At 32.8% G+C, this 23,136-nt stretch overlaps 1 protein-coding gene across 3 annotated transcripts in view; it reads right to left on the minus strand.

Annotated features, from left to right (window-relative positions):
• LOC118203896 (uncharacterized) overlaps positions 1-23,136 on the minus strand; it is a 56,931-nt gene that overhangs the window by 13,926 nt on the left and 19,869 nt on the right. For all 3 annotated transcript variants that reach the window (XM_085812980.1, XM_085812979.1, XM_085812978.1), the window contains exons 2-3: positions 11,827-13,168; positions 7,177-7,264 (exon numbers count right to left, since the gene is read on the minus strand). In XM_085812980.1, the coding sequence (XP_085669106.1) occupies positions 7,187-7,264; positions 11,827-13,155 (1,407 nt within the window). In that variant the 5' untranslated portion in view covers positions 13,156-13,168 and the 3' untranslated portion in view covers positions 7,177-7,186. The remainder of the gene's footprint in view (positions 1-7,176; positions 7,265-11,826; positions 13,169-23,136) is intronic.

Below are 23,136 nucleotides of genomic sequence, written 5' to 3' on the forward strand. Positions count from 1 at the left end.
AAAGTTTATGAAAATATGGCCTAAAATAAGTAATTATACAAACTCAATTAATAAATGCTGTCTAAATACCGGTCTTCATGACGGATCTAAAATCCTTTGCCGCTCAGAGGGTTAATAAATAAAACATAGTGAGCATCTGTTATACGTGATTGGAGATGTATCACGAGACTGGCAATTAAAGACATGTTGTTCAATAAATTTTGTCTTGCTTCTACTGCACATTAACAAAGCCTAATCATATTAACCCTTTCGCTTTCCTCTCCTGTCCGCGAAAATTTCTCCACAGCGGTCCTTTGTTTTTTGTAGCGTGTAATGTTGTTTTCTCTGTACATACATAACTTTCGTAGTGGATGAATTTAAATGAATATTATGTAAAATTATAAGGAAATAAAGCATAATGGAAAAGTAATACTATCTCTGCTTATTTCTAACAGCAGGATTAATTTGATAATTTGATCCAGGCAGTCCACTCCTCCCATTTTGTTGTTGTAATCTTTTACAATTATTGGTTTTTTTACAGTTTTTTTCCGTGTTCCAACATCAATATACAGCAATGTAATCTCAGCCATTTTAATATTTTTTATATATAAAATATTATTATAGAGTTATTATGGACTGTATTCATCAAATGTATATCCTTCTTGTCTTTCCAATTCACAACCTCATTTTTTCTCTTTTTCTGCCAAGTAGACGTTGGAGATCTTTCACTGTCTTCTATCTTATGTAAAACGGCGTGAATATTCATAAAACCCAGGGGGATTCAATTAGAAATAGAATGCCTGATTAGTACTGCCCTGTGGGAAGTATTAGGGGAAAAAATAAACATTTAGAAAGCACTTTAAGCGTTTAAAAGTTTTAAAATGTAGGAGAACATTTTAAAATGTTGAAGCATTTTACAGCCGCTCTGCAGAAGTTTCACTTGAATGCTCTAGACGCGTTACGGACGACGAAGAGGTTAATATAGTTATTTACTATACCTATACCTATTCCCCACTCATGCTTAAAGCTTACCTAAGCTATGAATAAATAAATTCCCACATATATTTAAGACTTATCCAGGCCGTTGCTAGAAACTTTGCAGCCCGGTGCAGACTTTCTAAATTCTATTGCCCGATGCATCTCTAAATTAAAAAAAAAAAAAAAAAAAAAAAAAAAAAAAAAAATTGTTGCCTTTCCTAAATTCTGCCACGTCAGCTTTGATGCCAGTCTAGAGCTTATCCATCTCTAAGAAATTCAATTCAAACAGCACTAAAGGCAATCTTGTTGACTACGAGCATCATTTAATAAATCTACTTTTTGCATACGGAAAGAAATTTATTAAATTTCTTGCCATTAACTTTGCAGCACATTTAGCTAAGTCAGTAATTATCGGCTTAATGCCAACACAAAAGGCTACCATATTCTTTGATATTCAATAACTACTACTACTACTAATAATAATAATAATAATAATAACTGTTTAGACATCCCTGTGCAAGTCATTTCTCAAGCTACCATGTGTTGATACTCATGGTGTGATGAAAGCAAATAATAAATTACCGAGCTGGTTTCAGGTAAATAAATTATTTAATAGGTGTAAAATAAATGATGTTTTGATTTGAAATGCATGGTAAGCAAAAAGCTGAGAACCAAATTACTGATCACACAGGTTTATCTAATAAATGATTGTTTATTCAATATGGAGGTACTTTTTATAGTGCTGAAAGGAAATTAAGAATCACAACTCGCATGTTTTACTACGAAAACATATCAAACCTGTATCCAGAAAACATTCAAAGATTGTTTGTTTCAAACAAACAAAAAAGTCATTGGTAACCTGGAGGTTTGGACTTTGGATCAGTCTGGATATTGGATGTCCAGATTTGGATGTTTGTTCTGTACAATTTCAAACAGCTTGAGCAGAAAGATATTAACGATTTCTCCTCAGCACATGAGAAGTTTCAGCAATTGCAAAACATCACTTGCAAAGCAAACTCACAATTCAGCTAAATAACAGCCAGAACAGCAACAATAACAACATAATCAAGCTCGCTTAAGCTGCATTTATAGACATGAGCTTCCAGAAAATTCAGGAAAAATATGTCATGTGAATAGCACACCTTTAAAATTGCTTAAGCTATTTTTACATTCTGAACCATTGCTACTCTCAGAACAATAAAATCAATAATTCTATACAAAAAAATCAAATACACATAAAATCTCTCTCTATGTATGTATACTGCTGGACATTACATTTGCAACAGTATGAAAGGAAGCAAATACACAAAAGATATTTATTGCAGGTAAACAGTACGGCATGAAAACAAAATGATTAAATTTGTAAGCATTTTGGAGGTTTACGAGGGTGCGGAATCAGTAGAAACAGCTGCCACCCCTCACAGTTAAAATTGCCCTTACCCCATTAGGCATGGAGTCAAACTGGGCTTTCATGACAGAAATGGGCAACTCATTCCATGCTGCTTCAAATCTATGCCAGACTTCACCTATGTCTATGTCACACCGTATTACTGGAGATGGGTGGCGAACCAATTTCTCGGGAACCTGCGAGCAAATTTTTAACAGTGAAATAGTAATTATACCTCCATTTACTTTAGGTATTTTCTAACTTTCAACAGAGCCTTTTATCTTAACCCTAGAAGCATTTACTTCTTTAAAAAATGCAAGAAGTAGGTTCCATTGATCGAGAATTCTAGATAAACATTTCTTTAAAGATAGCCAGCATGTATATACATGTTTCAATTTAATTTTTTTTTTTTTTTTTTTTTTTTTAAATTTCAGTATTATACAGCTGTTGGAATTGTTTCATTTTTCCCCCCTTTTAGAACTCCTTTCAAGATAATAAGTATCAATGTGTTCATCCACACTTATTGGTAAAGAAGATGCCCCTTTTTCAGCTGCTAAATTAAAAAGTGACTGGAGCACCTCATAATTTGCAAATCTGAATTTTCCTTTTTTAAGATGCCTGCATCACCAGTTTTCAAGGCCTACCATTACTGGCATTATTGGCACCAAGTGCTAAGCAATTATCCAGAGGAATTGCTCTTTCTTTTAAATAAAATAAGTTTTAATAATTAGCTGTGCTATATTAGAGCCTGTCGAAAGTCCTTATAAAGCGGACACAGAAAGCAAACTATACTCAGTTTCTGAAAACACTGGATTAAAAAAAGAAAACACTGGATACAGTTTTCAGTCAGTCTTATTGCTTCCATCCATAGAGAGGCAGAATAGGGCTGTTTTAATGCAATCAATAACTGAAGATTTATTTTTCATACCCATTTTTTTTTAACAATTGAAGCTGTCTTGGTGCTTGCACTTGACATACTTGAGTATTTCTTAGGGATTTTGCTTTCGGGAAACATTTTTCTAAATGAAGCTGTAGTATGATCCAATGCATTCAATGGCAGGTTGTGTTCTAGTAAAAAGGCACAGAACAGGCATTTTGCATTAATAACGTTTTGGTCCTTTGTTTACACAGAAAAATTTAATTTTTTGCTTCTTTTTTTCAATAGAACTCCTGTTGCTCTTGTATTTTTGTGTATGCAAATGTTTGAGAACATGCAAACTTCCACCGAGCAAAATCTAAAAATTGCAATGAAAAACAGTACACATCGTATACGTATTAAATTTTCTTGAGAAAATAATAGAAGAAAAGTCTTCTGTGTACGATTTTCGAAAAGCACATGAGTATTTTACCTTTTTTGCAGACATAACTAAAACAAAAGATCATAATTTCTTATCTATTTTTCAAGAGATGTGCACTCACACTACTCAGCGACAATATGAACGAAATAACAAATAACCTCGATTTTGCATTGCACTCCATGGCTAATATATGCCAGATGACACACAGTGGCGCCTGATGCTCATTGGAGAAACAGGAACAGATGTTTTTGGACACTTATGCTCTTACTCACAAAGCAGAAGTTCCCCATAATTTCTCACTTATGAAAGGACTTTGGTTTTCTTTTATATGGATTATAAATTTGGAGAAAAACCAAGTGCTTTCAGATGCCTAAAATCACTTTTTTTTTGGGGGGGGTGAATATAACAAAGTATTAAGTCAAGCTACATAAAAATCATGAGAAATTTTAAGAATAAGAGAAAAATCAAGAGAAGTGTGTTGTAAATTGGGTTGGCGAGAGAACAGTCGGTGGAGAAAGTTGGCAACTCTGCTCTCGAAACAACAGAATCAACAATTTCATATAAAAGCCATCCCCCCCCATAAACCTCCCAGTTATTAAAAAAATATTGCAAAATAAATACAAATAAAAATAATACATTTAAAGTTCATATTCAATATTCAGTTCGCAATAAACCATACAAAAAACAGAAGGATGGCGGCACAGGGCAAGAAAAAAGGGGGAAAACATGCCAAAACCAAACATGGGATCGTCAGAGGGTTGGCACGGGGGGGGGGGGGGAACAAATATATCATCTTGTTTCTGAACCAATAAAGACACGAAACTTAAAACTTAAAATAATCTGCGTCTTTGTTATTCCAGCCCCTAAAGGCTGAAGTAAAAGTGTAAAAACTGGAAAATTAAAGCATCAAGAACATATATTTAAAAAAAAAAAATTGAAACCACATGGGCTGGGAAAAATAATAAAATATATATATATATAGCATCAAAATCATAAACAAGCAATAAAGCTTAAAAACCTAATAATTTTCAATTGAAATGGACCAAGTTAAAAAAATATATAAAACAGAAGTAATCCAACATATGAAAAAAAGATCTAAAAACATAAAATGAAAATAAAAACAGAGTTAATTTTTAAAATCAGTAACATTAGAGCAGAAAAAGTCTTGAAATGTAAAAACACATGTATATTCGACTTGTTATAATAGCAAAATACTGTTGCTAGTGTAAAGTAATGAATTTAGATAAAATTATGAATTTTAAACTGATTAATACAGTCAAAAGTCGTTAATTCGGACATCCATAATCCGGACCTCAAAGCTAAAAACTTTCTGCGCATGCGCCGCGTTGGAACATGCGCACAGGCGTTTTACGCATGCGCGTAAGACCTTGACTACTGCGCATATGCGTGTGCGCAAGTGCAGAATACGTTTTCGCCTGCGCGTTTTATGTATAACGGACGGTGTAAGCTCTAATTATCTATTTCAGTTAATGTTGCAGATTGCGTTGTTCCTTAATCTTGGAATTGGATCAGGGTTATTATTTTTTGCAGACTGTAAGAGCAATTTTATAAAAGTAAACTTGAACTTTCGATTATGTCAAATAGAATTTCCGATGCTGGAACTTCCAAAGGATCTACAAAACGAAAGTATGTTTCGATGTCCAACAAACAAAAAGTGGAATTGCTGCAAAAAATGGATAAAGACATGAAGAATGTGACAGAGAGGTTAGTGAAAACGAAAAAAATTCGATTGACAAGTTAGTCGGTATTTTCGGTACAGCAATTAACGGGACTTGAATAGCGGAACTTTGTAACTGAACAAGAAATTATGTCTTTTTATAGAATTAAAGAGAAAGTATTATCACATAAAATGAAGCAACTTAAACAACTTACATTGAGAGAAATGTTTAATAAAGTAAACAAGTAAATATTAAGCTTTTTTTTCTTTGTAAATTTTGATATCCTTTATATCATAATTGTTCTTTATTTCATAAATTACGGTTTCATATTTTTAATTTTAGAATTTCTGCATGCCATCTTACGAGATTTAAACTGATGATCTATAATCCGGAAAAATCGATAATCCGGAATCGAAGTCCCGACGAGTCCGGATTAACGACTTTTGACTGTATTAATAAAAATAATTAGAAAAAATATCTTTATATATCCACAAACACAAAAACATTAAATAAAAAATAACTAAACAATGCAACAAAAAGGATTTACAACTATACACATGCACAATTATTTATGTTTACAATCAAACCTCAATCTATCTTTTCTGTATGCATTGTTCATTATTTTTGGTTCTGAATATAAGTCTGCAAAATTAATTTGATTTATTCCTGCATCAGTGATTCCCTGAATTATCACTTAATTATATGCCAAATTTACTGGAGGAAGAAAAGGAAAAAACACGAAGTATGTATTTATTATTTGCATTACTTTTTTTTGGAAGACATTTATACAGAAACACAACCTGCAGTAATGTTTTACATGGCTCTCAGCATTGCGTCTATGTTATTATCATTATTTCTAAATGTCATTTAATTGAAATATATTTTGAAACTTTTTGATTATCTGCCTCTCATGAAAAGTTGTCAACTGACAAATAATAAAGTGAACAGTTGCTGTAAAAGAAATGTGGCTGTCTTCACATAAGTTTCAAACTCATTTTGAACTATTCCAATGCCTAGCTTTAGTTTTTGACATCCCTTTTCCACAAAACAGTCATTAAGGATGAACAGTTACATAGAATGTGACTTTTCGAATTCTCTATTGTTGGGCAAAACATCAAATTTCTAAATAAATCAAACAGTTCCTATCTCATCAGCCAGTAAACTCCCCAGTTATGTTAAAATATTCTTCAAAAGCATGTAGAAGGCACTATTCAGTGAAATGACATTTAAATATAAAGTGCATAAATATATGTACACTCAAACACATATATGGTATGTATAGGTGTGGCTTGATTGTTGCTATGCAACTGTTACAGGAAAATATGCCAAGAACATGACAATTCTATAAAATGTTGAAACACGAGATATAAGTTTTCGGTTTAGGTCTATAGAGAATATTGAGGAATAAGATAAAAATGAATAGCAGGTAGTGTTAAGTTTTATCAAGACTTTCCCAACCCCTCCTTATGCATAAATGAAAGTGATATAACCATGAAAATAATTGAAATCTCAAAAGTTTATAATTTCAACTTAGGCAAATTTGAGTCACATAGTTTTTTTCTGGGGGAGGGGGGGGGGAGTATATTTTTTTTTTTATTGCAGTGTATTCATACTGAAAATACACACTATTTATTTACAGTTTTACTTATTCATGATGTGTAATAGCTTCTGGCCTTGTTTCTTTTCCCCCCAAATCAAACTGGAAAATAATAAATTTGGGTTTCATTATAATATTTATCTTATATGCAGATTTCTGTAAATGGTTTTAAAGGTATAACTCTGCAGTTAATGTTAAAAATATGAATTCAGAGTAATAAAGCATCAATAAAATTATAACAAACTGAAATAAACTTACTTGAAATACATCATTCAACACAGATTTCAAAAGATTCAACTTCAGTAAAATGCTTATTCATTTCTTGGATCAACTTCTCTTCTCTTAACTGAAACCAAAATTAACTTTTTGTTATTATTTCATAAATTATCATCAAATCAGCCCCAAATGATTATCATCACATAAACAAGTCCTACACTGAATTTCTCATACCACTTTATTATGTTAACATGCACAGTTGAATACTTTTGATGGCTACTATGATATTCTCTTTACATATAATCATGTAACAAGAAAATTCAAATACAAATTTTCTGTGTTTATGTCAGGTGAAAGTGATGCAATCAAAAGTCTTGAATCCGGACTCGTCGGGACTTCATCGATTTCAGATTATAGATCATCAGTTTAAATTTGGTAAGATGGCATGCAAAAATTATAAAATTAAAAATATGAAACCATAATTTATGAAATAAAGAGCAATTATGATCTAAAGGGTATCAAAATTTACAAAAAAAAAAAAAAAAAAAAAAAAAAAGGCTTCATATTTATTTGTTTACTTAAAACATTATTAAACTTTTCTTTCAATGCGCACATGTGTAAAGCATAGTCTTCAATGCGCGCATGCATAAAGCATATGCATTACACATAGACGAAATTAGAAAATTGGAACCAGAAAACTATTTGATGTGTATTCGTGATATTTATAATGACGAGGTATTTGATTTAAATCATATCAAAGACGGAGTACATACATTTAGTAAGGAATTATAAGCTGAATAAAATAAAAACATCTGCCCTGAAGATGAGGATAGTGCTGACAGATCAACTTCCAGTTCATAGCGCGCCGTGACGTTCCCCCCCCCCCGCAGAGCAGTGTGTAATTGATGCATTAATGCATCAAAACGCATTAATGCGTTTATGCATGCGCAGAAAGTTTGTAGCTTTGAGGTTCGGATTATAGATCATTCTGGATTATCGATGTCCAGATTAAAGACTTTTGACTGTACTATTATTAGCCACCTGTATAATTACAACAGCAGATGAATTAGAAATCACAATATAGTGATTGCATCTTTCATTCTGTAAGCATTCAGAGGCATATTCGTAAATCTCTGGCAAAATGCAAGCATAACATATTTTGTGAACACAGAATATGCTCAGGTAATAAATAAAGCTCAGAAGAATCAGACTTTGAATTAATGTGATGCAGAAATCAGCATCATAGAAGAAGCAGCAGATTCTGATATTAATTTACAAAGAAATGAATAATAGACTGATTTGAAATTAGATTTTACGTTTGTATTATAATAATGTATCTCTTTAAGAGTTATTTTACCATTTTATTTTATTTACTGATTATATTAGTATCAGAGTTTTTACATATCAGAAATTAAAAAGTGCATTCTATAATTGATGACATATGGTATTATTGTATTTCCAGAAAATAAAGAGGAGCCTCAGTGAATATAATGATGACATTAATAAATGAAGAGACAACATCATTCAATTTAAAACAAATTTGGGACAAAATGAAAAGTAACTTGCAATATATTACATAAAGAATTATTAAAATGGTTTGCATTTTTAAAAGGTAAAATTGCACATGCTTCTGTTTTCATAAATTCAAGTTATTAATCTGTTTTCCTTCTAATTCAAAATAAGCAGATGGAAAAAAATGAAAGTTCTCAGACTTGACTGAATGACAAAATTTTCCCGTACTAAACCTCCTGAGACAATAAGAAAGTGTCCTTCCATCCCTCAGAAGAGGAATTTCCTTCTATAAGTGAAACTGATAATAGATATAAAAAGAATTGCAATAGAGAGCAGCATTTATAATAGAATTGAATTTTTTCATGCAAACTACAAGACTGGTTAATTTGGTAATTTCATTGTGCAAAGCATATGATAGCTATATGCCTAAAGGTAGGGATGTCTTTGTGAGCAACTTTCTAAGGGAAATTGGCTCAGATCCACGTTAAGCATGGGCAAAACCATGAAAACACCCAAGCAGCCAGCCCGTTTGCCAGGATACGAACCTGGGTCAAACTACTAGTGTTCAGCAACTTTAGTTCTCTATGCTTGACTAAGAAACTGGACAAAATGTCCTTGGGGCTGCTAAAGGGGATAAACTTACTTAATTTAAAAATAAGTATTTTACTGTTTCTGCAATAAAATGCAAAGTAATTAGATATCACAAAAGTAAGCAATTTAATTCTGTAATTTTCTATTTTTGTTACAGTTATGCACTGAAATTCAGTTTCAAAATTCATCTATATTCACAGATATGGAAAGCAAATTTCTTGGCATGTAAAAATGAATAAATAAACCTAACAAAGATGCATGTAAAGAAATGAAGATATATATATATATATATATATATATATATATACTGCATATTTCAGTGTATAACATGCAGTTTTAATACAAAAAATAAGACTGAAATTTAAGAGTGTGCATTATATGCTGGATATAAAAATTATAATTTAAAAATAAGGAAAAGATGACCATGCAAAAATTAGATTTTTACATGTACCTAAATGCTCTTGCCTCTCAGTATCTCGACTCTTCTGTAAGACCACGAAGAGAACTACATTGAAGCAGGTGGTCCCTGTCCATTTCTCTAGAATTACCAAGTGGGAAAATAGGATTGTTTGAAATGCCTATGCGGTGCAGGTGGACGGCAAGGCAATCATGTCCTACAGACAGACAGAAAGCCACAATTGTACTGCGTCTTGGACTATCGGGAATAAGAGAAGGACTTAACATTATCCAATTTTTTAATGCTGTATGAGTCTGAAGATCTGGTAAGATATTAGACATAAAAAAACTTTTTGAATTGAGCGAGTAAGACGAAAAGCAAGACCACCTATTAGATCGATAGATGATGTAGAGCAAGATTTAAAGTTAATTGGAGTTAATCAATGGAAGGCTACTGCACGGAATGAAGTCAGGTGGAGGAAACTTGGAGAGACAGCCTTGGCCTGTAACAGGCTGTGGAGTTTATGGAGAAGAAGAAGGTATGCATTCCAAGTAATGAACTTTAGTTTTGGTTCTTAACAGTTTTTCGGCATTTGATATCCAGTTAGAGATGAGATCAATAATTCCCTAAATTGGAAGATTAATTTTACTCTTTCTGTCTAAAAAAGTAAATATAATTGTGTATGCAGATTTCAGTTGTAAAGCTATTTTATCAAAAATTTCAGTCAAAATATAAAAATCAACTTTTTTTAAAATTTCTGTACAATAAATTGAATAAAACATACTGGTATCTTGACCAGATTTCTTCAAAATATGCTTAGCAGTCAACATGTTAAACTACTATTTCCCACTAAACATATTTAGGAGATTTAGAGAGGTATTATTAATCAAAAGGGAAATGAAAAGCTTGTGATTAATACTTGCAAAGTTTGGCCTTAACATTATAAAACACTTATTTGATTGCACAAACAACATAATTCTGGATTTTTACAAGAATCGCACAAAATCATGCCAATCTACCCTTGCAAAAGTTCTAATATGCAATATTCAAGTTTTTACTGAGATCAGATAACTTATCTGTAAAATGCCACCGAGCGACTGCAATCTGTATTAAAAAAAGGGAACAGGAACAATACAGCATATAAGATACTGACTTCATTGAAGCACCTCAGATACTGTTTACTGTGTGAGCTTATGGAAGCAATGCTGCAGCCACACCATTTATCAAGTCAATGTGGAAGATGTAATGGAGACATATTGCTGCTGATTTAAAAAATTCCGAGATGGAAACCAGTCAGCATGTTCTGGATGCATTAGTAGTTTTTGACAATGTCTTGGAAGCACTATAAAGAATAGACAATATCTAGCCATCCACAAATTAGGGAAATGTTGGTATGCAAAGCAATAATCAAAAGATGGAGGCAGATACTTTAGTTCATGAAATTTGACCAGCAAGCCCCAACCAACTTTATGCAAAGAAATGAGAGAAAAGAATTCATACATCTGCTTTCTTGTTATAAAAGTGAACCACTTCTAGATTTAATTGTAATAGAACATGGGGAATGAATACTGTATTATAATGTTAAGCACTGAAAGACTGTGCAAGTTAAAGAAGTGTTCCATTAATATCAAAGGAATAGTGGATCTTGAAAAGAATTTTTTCAAGTATACAATGGGATATCGAAAGAGTAATGTATTGCATACTAAAAGAGTAATCTAGAGACATGCGCACACAGTTAATTTAAGGCATCACTTTGAAGCACCGAACTTATGCTTTTCTAAACACAATTTCCTTATATAACAAAACAACTTTAAATAAAGCAGACAACTATGAGACATCTCAACAATTTATGACATTAATAATTAAAACATAAAATGTTATTGAAGAAGTTTGATTTTTAGATTTTAATTTATAAATTAATTTTAATTATAATAATTAATGTTTTGTAATTTTAATTTATAAAGTATATTTATCAGCCATTTTAGACATGATCACATATAAATCATACTTGCACTACTACTGTTTGAAGATTTTAGAAAATTTGGAATTGTTAAACAAATTACTCAGCATTCATGGTAATAAAAATTAAAACAAGAAATTATTATTTAAATAATATCATATAAAAGTTTTACTTGTCAAATTTTATGTTATTTTACTAATTCATAAACACTGATATAAGAAGCTGGACAAACCTGTGCAGTAGTTTTTTTCTTCTGCTGACCTGACTTTTTTGTTTTGATAATATGTTTTCCAAATTGCTTTGGTGTATCATATGCTTTTTTCGGTTTCCGGACAGATTCTTCCAGGTTATCCTTCACTGGTGATAAACAAGGGTCCTCTGGAAACAAATTTATTACTACTCCTGTTTTGCGTAGTTCTTTTTCATTTTTTAACTTGTGTTCTTCTTTAGCTGGAGACTGAAAAAGAACAATTTCATCTTCAGTTATGTCATTTATTTCAGTATTCGATACAGTTAAATGAGGTAGTGATTCAGGTGTGTGTAAAAGTTTCCCATTCATACATGGTGATTTTGGGCACATTACAGAAGACATTTCTGATAATTTTGTATTAGGTTGCACATTATTACAATGCTGGTCTTTAGAATCCGGAGTGGAAGTCATCTGAGGTAATATAGATTTTTCAAAACTAGAATAACATTGCTCATTAGCTACATTTCTGGCATTTTGGGGGGCTGACTTCAAAATTGTAACATCTTCTATTTCCTGTTCTAATTGGTTACAAACTATTTCAAAATTCTTTGGTTCTTTCTCAGATTTATCCTCTTTAGAATGATCAGTCTCGGTATATTCTTTATTAAGTTGTACTTGGCACTCACGTTGTCTAGCATCACTTGATCTAACAGTATGCTTATTTTCAGAATTTGATTGAATATTAATTATTTTGTTATCTACTGAGGAAAGGCATTTTCGCTTAGAAGCATGTGATAATTTCTCTTTCCTAACCCAGGCTTTACTTGTTTTACTTTTTAAAGGTATTTTGGATGGTATTCTTGTAACCTTTTTCTTTTTAACTGCCTTCTCTGTCATAAGTTGTTCATCTTGCAAAATATCATAAATATCCCTCTCATGTATTTTTTTCATTTGTTTATTAGCCGGTACGTTGTTATCATCTGCCAATCGTTTCCAAACAGGAATGGATTTTTGAGGCATATTAATGTCATTTTCATCTTTCGATTTCTTCTGAAAATAAGAATCAATTTTGTTATTTGCAACTTTATTTGAATTTTGTAGCTTCCTCTTCTTTGCATGCTTCAGAAAATTGGTACTGAGAGGAATTTTCGTATTTTCTTTATCATCATTACTCGTAATACATTTAATTTTATTAATTTTTTTCTCAAAAGAATTTTCCTTCCTAACATTTTGTCTCAAATTCATTTTTTGAAAACTGTCATTTTTATTTGAAGCAGGTGTTTGTGATACTTTGTGACACAAAGTGTTAGCTTTGGCAAATATAACATTTGTCTTATCTAGCATCACTGCTTGACGTCTTGTTCGATGCATCACTTCTTGAAAACTGTAGGAAAATAAAATATATTATCTTTTTATGACACTGTATATTAAAAAGACTTAGAAAATGATATATATCAGATGTATTCAAACCTTATAGTGGCACAACCCCACTATAAATTTCTGTGATCCTAAATGGGGTTGCGACCCATAGTTTGAATACCAATGCCCTATATTATTTTGAATTAAAAACACATTTTTATAGTATTAATATAAAAGATGTTTACTTTCTCATTAAAATTATGTAGTGATATTAGGCATAATACTTTTAATTCTAGAATGTGCATTATATTCATTGACTGGATTGAAAATGTTGATTCACAGATTACTGGTGTGAAAATGTTAAATGAAAATTAAAGAAATAAACAAATTATAAATTACAAAACAAATCAGCAGGAACACATTATAACACACAACAGTAAGATATACAACATTGTCTTTTGATAGTAATTCCAACTTTGAGTATGAATACAGAATGTAATGCAAACTTTACTCCACTAGCACAGTAGCTGGTCCACTTAAGTATGACCCCTTATCAATTTCTGTAAGTCCTGCACAGTAGTTCTAAATACATTCACACTTCAAAGGTGTGTCCTCTAACAAATATTTTTTCAACTAATGGTCAGTCATGCAACAAAAGCAAAATGCAGCATTTTAATAGAACGCATATTTTATTATTCTGCTGTAGACAATGCTATACAGTTATATACATTTCCTTATCATATTTAGAGTCATAAGGCTAAATACTAGAACCTTATTTTCATGCCCAATAGACAAAAAAGAAAAGTTGGAAATAATTAATAATAAAAAGATGAGTTGCTAAAGATTTCATTTTGGATATGGCCAATCAACTATGCAAAGTAATTTATCTTACCAAGAGAGGTAGATGTCGGCAGGCCAGCACCTCTGTAGTTCCATGGGTGATTGAAGTGTTATTGAACCTAGCTAAATGTTAAGCTTCTGGCCCAACTGAGAGAGAATACCCCACGAAGGGGATTCCAGGATCTCTCGCCACTAACCTTTTGTCCTCTCTAAAAGACTTTCTGCTTGCCACGTATTTTCAATGCTTCCTTACCACACAGACAATATTTATGCTTACAAATATCCATGCTATCTCCGGGATTTGACACAGTCTATCAGTAATGCAGTCAGTGTCATTAACCACTATACTGGCCGGGCAGCTCTTACCAAGAGAAATACAATTGACTTCAGTAAAAAAAAGTGTAATTGAATGTACACAGCACCAAATTAACAAATGAGATTAAGTATGCATTTGGACGATATGCTGGAAAACTTTTACAATTATTCATTACCAAAAGTATAAATTAAATAATATGCTTAATTTATTACACATCTAACAATATACACATAAATAATATAAAAATATATTATGGATGTAAATTTAATAAAAAATACTAATAAACATGTTGCTTTAGAAAGTATCAGTTAAATAGCAAAATGGTCATCTATCATAAGTAGGAATTCTGCAGTGTTGACATGTTACCTTTTTAAACTATACTAGGTGAAAGATTCTGTCAATATTCAATTCACTTTATTAATCAAATTCTTCTTATTTTGTTTTTCAAATTTCAAAGTAGCTTTTGCTTTATCCAAAAAAAAAAAAAAGGGGGGGGGTGGAATCAAGCATAAAACAGTGCCAAGCACTAATACCTTAAAAATTTAAATTTACTGAAATAAAAAAAAAAAAAAAAAAACTGTCTTCATATAATTACTTCTCTGTCTCTGCCAAGAATGATTAAAATGATTCTTTGAATCTGTGAATTTGGAATGGACTGAAATTTTGAAGCATGTTCGTTGGGTAGTACACATTAACAACAGCTATTTTTCAATTGCTTCAAAATTGGAAAGAGATTCAAAGTTGTTTTGATATTATTCCTCAGTATCGAAAATTATCATCCAGTACTTTTATTAAAGATGTCTTAAAGAACTGAAATATATAATTTTTTGCTGGAAATGGTATCTAAATCACTGGATCACTCTGAACTACAAACTAATGAAACGTCTCAGTTTTAAAATACAGCAAAAGACAACTTTTTCTGACAGCAAGACAAATGGACTCATTGGAATGCCCATGTCAGGTTCAACAAATGACAACCTGCAAGCTAAATCCAGCCCACTGCCTGCTTTTCAAATCAGCCCACAATTTAATTTTTTTTTTACATAAAAAATCAATCAAATTACACATTGTAACACAATGGCCAATAGTCGAGTTGAGAAGCTGTGAATAATGATTGCACATGGTGCTATTGACATATATTCATATTTTATTGTTTGCCATTGCCATAGAATGTGCACTTCCTATTGTTTTAGTTTTGATTTAGTGGTACACATAGAATTGTTAAGCTAAGCATACATCATGATATTCAAAACTCACAAAAAATGAAAGATTGCTGAATCTGTAAAGTTTTAAATGGAATGTTTCATCACAACACAATCAATTTATGTAAAACAAGGGGGGGAGAGCAGATGATGAAGCAGTAACCAAAGTCAGCTTACTAATACAGAGGGTGTTTACACATTTTTAGAACAGCTTTGGGGCAATTTCATTAATGCATAAAATGTAAACAGTATTTTTTTAAATGCTTGATCTGATAGCCTTTTTTCTGGACTGTAAGTCTGCATTATGATTTCCATGACAGAAGGGCTTTTCATAAACTTTTTAGGAGCACTGATTTCCATTCCTCTTCCACTACCTTTCAGAATACATCAATCATGGTGGGTTTCTGCTTAGAAAGAGCTCTTTTTATGAGATCAAAGGCACAACAGTCCATGTGTGACATTAGCAGACTTCACAGGAATATGTTCCAAAAGGTATATATATATATGCAATACCTGAATCAGTCTTCATTTCGTCAAGGAAAGCAGAAGTATCTTTCAAAGTATGACTTGTTACTTTGCCTTGATCAGTGATTCTCAGCCTTTTTAAAGTTGCCGCTGCATCTCAATGCCCCTATGTGAAAATCCTGTAATTTAGGGTGTGGGAAAGGGTGGTTCATAAATTATAAAAGGTAAAAACTTTAAGTAATTTTCTCAGTAGACTTACACAGAAAATTTGTTTATTTAACTCGAAACTTGTGCCCCCGAAGGTAATTACATTAATTAGTTTGGTTAAAACTGAAATGACTAATAAAAAAAATTTAAATGCTCTTTCATGTTTAAAACATTCTTCATTCTGAACTAAATAATTAAAAAATGAACAACCCAAAAATACCCTAAACGAGCAATATCAATGAAAAAAATCAAGTATGATCAGTGGGATGTTTGTGCTTGATGTCCAAAGTTAGTTTCGGAACATTCGGTTCAGTATTTTTAGAGAGATGAAGGTACAAGTCACTTCTTTCCACAATTTGGAGTTGACTTCTCTTTTTTGTAATTAGATCAGTTACAAAGCTGAAACCTCGCGCAACAAGTTAGGAGAAGGGAAGGCAATTAATATATTTTTGGCGATAGTCCACAATTCTGGGTAAAGGTGACCGATGCTACTTTGAAGCTAAAATTCTGTGAGACAATTACCATTCTGGAAGCTGGTTTCATAAGTTCGACTAATTCCTCCTGAATCTGAACCTATGCTTTCTCAATATTCATAAAAGGGTTCATGATCCAACAAGAGACTTCCAGAAAATGCTGAAAAAAGTCCTTGTGCAAAGACTCAAAATGCTGAGAAGTCTTTGTAAAAAACTCAAAGTGTTGACAGTAAACTTGTGTTTCATCAAATGGAATTTCACTGCTTTTATGTAGATCCAAAGGTATTGGAAACTGGCTGAATTCATTGCAACCAAAATTCTGCTTCCATTAAGTAAGTCTTTGGAAGGCAGAAATGACAGATTTTGTTGTAATCAAATTGAGCTCTTTGCCTTGAAGCTGCAAATTAATTCCACTGAATTTTGTGAATAAATTGGTCATGTAAGGAATATCAATCTTAAACTGTAGCAATCTAACTTTCAGTGCTACATCTTTCTTTTTGAGGAACTCAAGTACGGAGTCAAAGATTCCAGAACCTACCGAAGCAGGCACCTTTGGACAGCCAGCAAACTTTGGTGTGTAAAAGCAAGCGATTGAATTCTTCATCGTTGTCTTTACACAGCTGTCCGAATAATCGATTGTTGACAGCATTACTATGAATTGTGTTGACAGCAAAGATGACATATTGTAATGACTGATGCAAACGCTCGATGAGATTTTTTGCAACTAAATGCTGCCTGTGAATTACGCAGTGAACAGCTAAAATACTCAATACTTCTTTCTTTAAAAGGGCGATGAGCCCACAGTAATGACCCACCATTGCAGAAGCTCCATTGGTGGTAACAGACATAATGTTTGCAAGAGGAATATTTTTCTCTTTGAAATAATCTTTAATGTTACTAAAAATAGATTCACTTTTAGTATCTGCAATAAAACGTTTTACAAAAAGCATACCTTGAATAATTTTTCCTTCGTTCACTAATCAGACGTACGATAACAGAGTAGCCTCACAGGGTTCGTACACATTTCTGCACACGGAAATTAAGTACTTTTAAGGACCCTTAATGAAAAAAATTAAGGACCTATGAGCAAATGGGAACTGAATAAATTCAATTAAAATTATTACCTATGCCTGAACTTCACTTTTGTAATACCCAGAGCCGGTTTTAGACTTGTTAAGGCCCTATGCTATTCAAGGTATGGGGCCATTTATGAGTCTATTATACTATATATTAATTTTCTGGGGGCCCTAAGTTATAGCTTGTATAGGTTATACGTAAATTCTACACTGGTAAAACCATCCTAAGAATAACATAAATCCGTAAGTAGGATGCATTATTATTAAAAAATGAATTAACATAATTATTGATTAGTTTGAGAATAAAATAAATGAAATTAATAAATAAATTTATGAAATTTATCAAGTAGGAAATATTTTACACTCATAATAGCTGGAAATATTTCAAAAATGATAAGTGACATTTTATTTATGTTTCATTAAAGGTCAGCTTTATGTTTTTTTATATATATATATACCGAGTGGCCATAATTAAGCTGACAGTGCTCACAGTGTTCTGTAGCGCGATCTATTTGCGAGAATGACGCCACATTTTGTAGGAAGATTAAACAAGACGGGGGACGAAGTATTTCGTGAAAAAACAAATTAGTTCCAAAAGTCACCGCTAGGGGAATATTTGGCACTGTGTAATAGAAAATAGAGTGTTAACAAATGCAAATTAATACGGAATAAAATTACCTTTTATTATGCACATTTTCTCATTTAGTCCAAGTGCAATATGGCAACACTTTTAAAAAGCGTAAAATCTACATAAACACCGATAAAGTCTCGTGATCTGCAATATCACGCACGCTGAGCAGAAGAAGTTCTTTATTCAAATTTCACGTTACATCCATTCGCACAGTGCCAGCTGCTTGGGTTTCAAAAGGTAATGTGTTACGTTTCGAATCAATCGGATTGAAAGTTTATGTGCAATGTCTCCTTCTTTAGTCGAGCGTGCGTTACTGGTCAAATTCTTTTACCTCAACCACTGCAACACGTCAGCCGCTCTTCATGCTTTTAGAACGCACAAAAAAATGCGTAAAGGTAACGGTCCTGTGTCAGTTAATGGGCTAAAAGCAATGGTTGCGACGTTTGAGAAAACAGGTTCTCTGAAGGTTCAGTCAGGCAGAACACGAAAACCTGTACCACAGGATACAATCGAAGCAATTGCCACGGCGATTGTCGACAGAGGACCAGACAATATTGCTGCCACCTCTAGCGCTCGTGAAGTAGCTCGGAATATGGATATGCCTTAAAGTACGGTATGGAAAATCTTACGAAAGATTATTAACTTCTATCCGTACAAGATCAGCCGTGTACAAGAGTTACTGTACTCCGACCACGATAAGCGATTGACGTTTGCTCTCACCTTTCTTGCCAGAATGGAGGTGGATGATGCTTGGCCGTGGAAAATCTTATGGGAAGATGAGGCCCACTTTTACCTGAATGGAACTGTGAATACCCAAAACTGCCGAATTTGGGATGTCAAACCACCACATGCAGTCACAGCAATTCTCTTACATTCACCAAAGGTAACTGTTTGGTGTGGGTTCACAGCGGACTTTATCGTAGGTCCATTCTTCTATGAGAACATTACCCCGACAGGACTGGAAACCTGTTCTGTTACCGGAGAGAAATATCGCCACATGTTGAACAGCTTTGTCATTCCGGCACTTCAGCAAAGACAATGCCTGGGGGAAATCATTTTCATGCAAGATGGAGCCCCTCCACACGTCACTGTACGGGTGCAACAGATGCTACGACAGAAATTCACAACAGAAAGAGTCATTAGCCGCTACTTTCCAACTGCATGGCCATCTCGGTCACCTGATCTTACTCCATGCGACTTCTGGCTATGGGGTTACCTTAAGTCCAAGGTCTATCAAGGAGTGGTCTAGGACCTGGCTACGTTGAAGGATAAAATATCACGGACTGTATGGGAGATTCCTGCAGACATGTTACTTTCTGCTGTTGTGCATACTGTGCACAGAATGCAATATGTGGTCCACAACAACGGCAGAAGATACTTTTAAGCTAGATGCAAAACCTCTACTGGACATGATCTATGATAGGAAGAATTCAAAACGTAGTGTACTTCAGACAGCTTCGAATTTATTTGATCCTATGGGAATTGCATCACCCTTTATTGTTCTCATAAAATTATTAATGCAAGAAATATGGGAACTTGGTTTAGGATGGGATGATGAGCTATCAAGTGACTTGAAGAAAAAATGGGATAATTGGTGCTCTCAGATTTATCTGTTGAAAGATTTGACAATCGAAAGAAAATATTTCTCCATACCATGGAAGTTGGTGAAAGAATTAGAACTACACATGTTTTCTGACGCTTCTCTTAAAGCTTTTGGAGCAGTTACGTACTTCCGTTATGTGTCAAGTGATGATTGTATTTATACAAGTTTTATCATTGCGAAATCTAGAATCGCACCGCTTAAAAGGTTGACATTACCGAGGCTCGAACTTATGGGAGCTGTTATTGCTTCTAGACTTTTCCAATATTTGAAAACAAATTTTAAATTTCCTGTGTCTGGGTATATATATGGACAGATTCCTTAATCGCTCTTCATTGGATTAAAGAGAAAGCTTCAAAATGGAAACCTTTTGTATCGAACCGTGTATCTGAAATCCAGTCTAGAAATGATCCTGCTGATTGGAATCACTGTAATGGGCAGGATAATCTGCAGATTTCATATCTGGAGAAGCTACCATGGAAAAGTTTATGTCCAGTTCAATTTGGATGCAAGGTCCAGAATGACTTCGGCCAAAAGGCTCCAATTATGAAATTTGTCCAGAGATTTCTCCAGAAGTATATTGCGAAAAAAGAAGTAAACTGGAAGAAGTATCGTCTTTTGTGTGCGAAGCTCAATCGAATTTGACATATTTAATGGATTTGAATAGATATAGTAGTTTAAGAAAATTATATTGTGTTACAAGTTGGATACTACGATTTATATACAACCTTAAATTTAAAACTAAACGATGTGGTGAACTAAGCACTGAAGAACTTAACAAGGCTGAAATTATCTGTACAAAAACTGTTCAAAGTGAAGCTTTTGAAGAAGAGCTGTCCTCTTTGAGATAGGGTAAAACAATTTCTAAGACTTCCTCTATTCTAGAACTGAATCCCTTTCTTGATAATGAGGGGATAATGCATGTTGGTAGAAGACTTCAGAAGTCAAGACTTTCTTACCTTCAAAGACACCCAATTATTATGCCCTCAAAACATCACTTTGTGAATTTATTAGTGTGGGATGCACACAGCAAAGTGTTTCACGGCGGAATTTCTGAAACTTTGATAAAAATAAGCGAAAGATACTGGATAATTAAAGGAAGACAAATTGTTAAAAATATGTTAAGAAAATGTATTTTGTGTAAACGATTTAATTCTCTCCTGGTGTGCAAGTTACTGCTCCTTTACCAGTAAATAGAACAGAAGAATTACCTCCTTTTTCTGTAGTAGGTATAGATTTGGGTAGATCACTTTATACCAAAGACAGTGATGAGAAACACTACATCGTGTTGTTTACTTGTGAAGTAATAATGCGAGCTATTCATTTAGTTTGTTGGCAGCATGACCACAGAAACATTTCTTCTTGCTTTTTGACGATTCATTGCTCGTCGAGGTCTATGTTCTCAAGTTTTGAAGGACAATGCCAAAACTTTCAAACGATCAGAGCTTGAACTTAAAAATTTGTGGACTGTCATTAGTCATGCAAAAGTAAAAGACTTTTACGCCTCCCACAAAATCCAATGGTGCTACATCGCTGAGAAAGCTGCGTGGTGGGGTGGCTTCTATGAAAGACTAATAAATCTGTAAAACTTGCTTTACGAAAAACTCTTATCTCAAGACGAGTTAGAAACTCTAATTATTGAAATTGGAGGTGTTCTTAACTCTCGTCCTTTAACTTATGTTTATTCTGAATTACAGGAACCTATGCCTCTAACTCCAGCTCATATGCTATTGGGGCGCAGGGTGAATAGTTTGCCTCCTGCCAGGCTTCATTTTGATTTTAATTTTGTTGATAGGAAAAGGCTAATTAAAAGATTTAATTATCAAGAAAGATTGGTAAGTATATTTTGGAATAAATGGAAAAATGAATACCTATTAATCCTGAGATCTGTTCATTGTGTTAAACCTTCAAGTAAAATTACTGAATTTAATGATATTGTATTAATTCATGATGAAAAGCTACCCAGACACTTTTGGAAATTAGGAAGAGTTGTAACAGTATTTCCTGGCAGAGATTAAAAAGTAAGGTCTTGTGAAATTAAAACAGGTACATCAGTTATTAAAAAACCTGTGCAGCTTTTATATAATCTTGAAATAAATGAATAAATTTAATTGTTTAAAATGAGAGTAGAAATGAGAAGTAGAAATCGCAGAAAAACTGTCAGATCTTCGAATTAAAAATTTTCTATAGAAACTGATCTTAAAATCGTCAAAATGTTGATAAAGTTACCAAATTTAGAACAGTTTAATAAAAGATCTAACATCTCCAAAAGTGAAAAGCTCTTTATTGAAATAATTTTGAAATGCTTATGTTTCACTTCTTGCTCAGAAACTCAAGTATCCAACATTTATATTAAGAACAAATTGTAACTCATGAACCCATTCAAAAGATGACCATATTTGCCAGTGAATGGCCCAAAAATATTCCTCTAAAATGCTAATTCAAATTCAAAATAGCAGTCACAAAAACAGACAGAAATTTTAGGTGATTAAAATTAAGGACTTCTAACCTTCTAAAACCGGGCCAAAATTCTCATAATATAGCCTTCAGACCGGTGCGATCTGAAACAGTTTTACCCCCTCTTTGACATTTTCCTAACGAGAAAAGTCGTTCTTCCCCTTCCATGGATGCAGTAAAATTTATATGTTTGTCGGATGCTTACATCCCATAGTAGAGGGGTTGCTAGATTTCCGATTTTTTCGATGATTATTTTGCTTTCATTTAAATGAAGTTGTAAATAAATAGTGCATAAATAAATATGCAGTACTGGATGCATATACAGTACACTACTTATTTAGAACAAAATGTATGCAATGTTTATATTTCACTCACTATTTCTGATAAATCTCGTAAATAATTTGTGAATTTTTTAACTTTGTTTTCACTCTTCATTTATATTCGCGTATTTTCGTATTAGAAATTAAAAAACGAGAACAAAATTTTACAAAATATAATAAATACGAACTAATTTTGTGAGTCTGCAGGCTGGAATGCGATTTTAATAACATATTTTCATTAACAAAATAATGGTAATGACTAATTTAATGAAATAATAATAATAATATTTATTACCATTAGATGATTAGAATGAGATTCAATACAATTAGATTTTGAGATGAACTTACAGCAATAATAAAGCTTTACATGACAATAACGGAGCTTTAAATCTGCTTTTTTCGATAA

This window comes from Stegodyphus dumicola, chromosome 3, assembly GCF_044657685.1.
Source record: "Stegodyphus dumicola isolate Sdum_Otavi_A_Nest chromosome 3, ASM4465768v1".
Classification (NCBI taxonomy): domain Eukaryota; kingdom Metazoa; phylum Arthropoda; class Arachnida; order Araneae; family Eresidae; genus Stegodyphus; species Stegodyphus dumicola.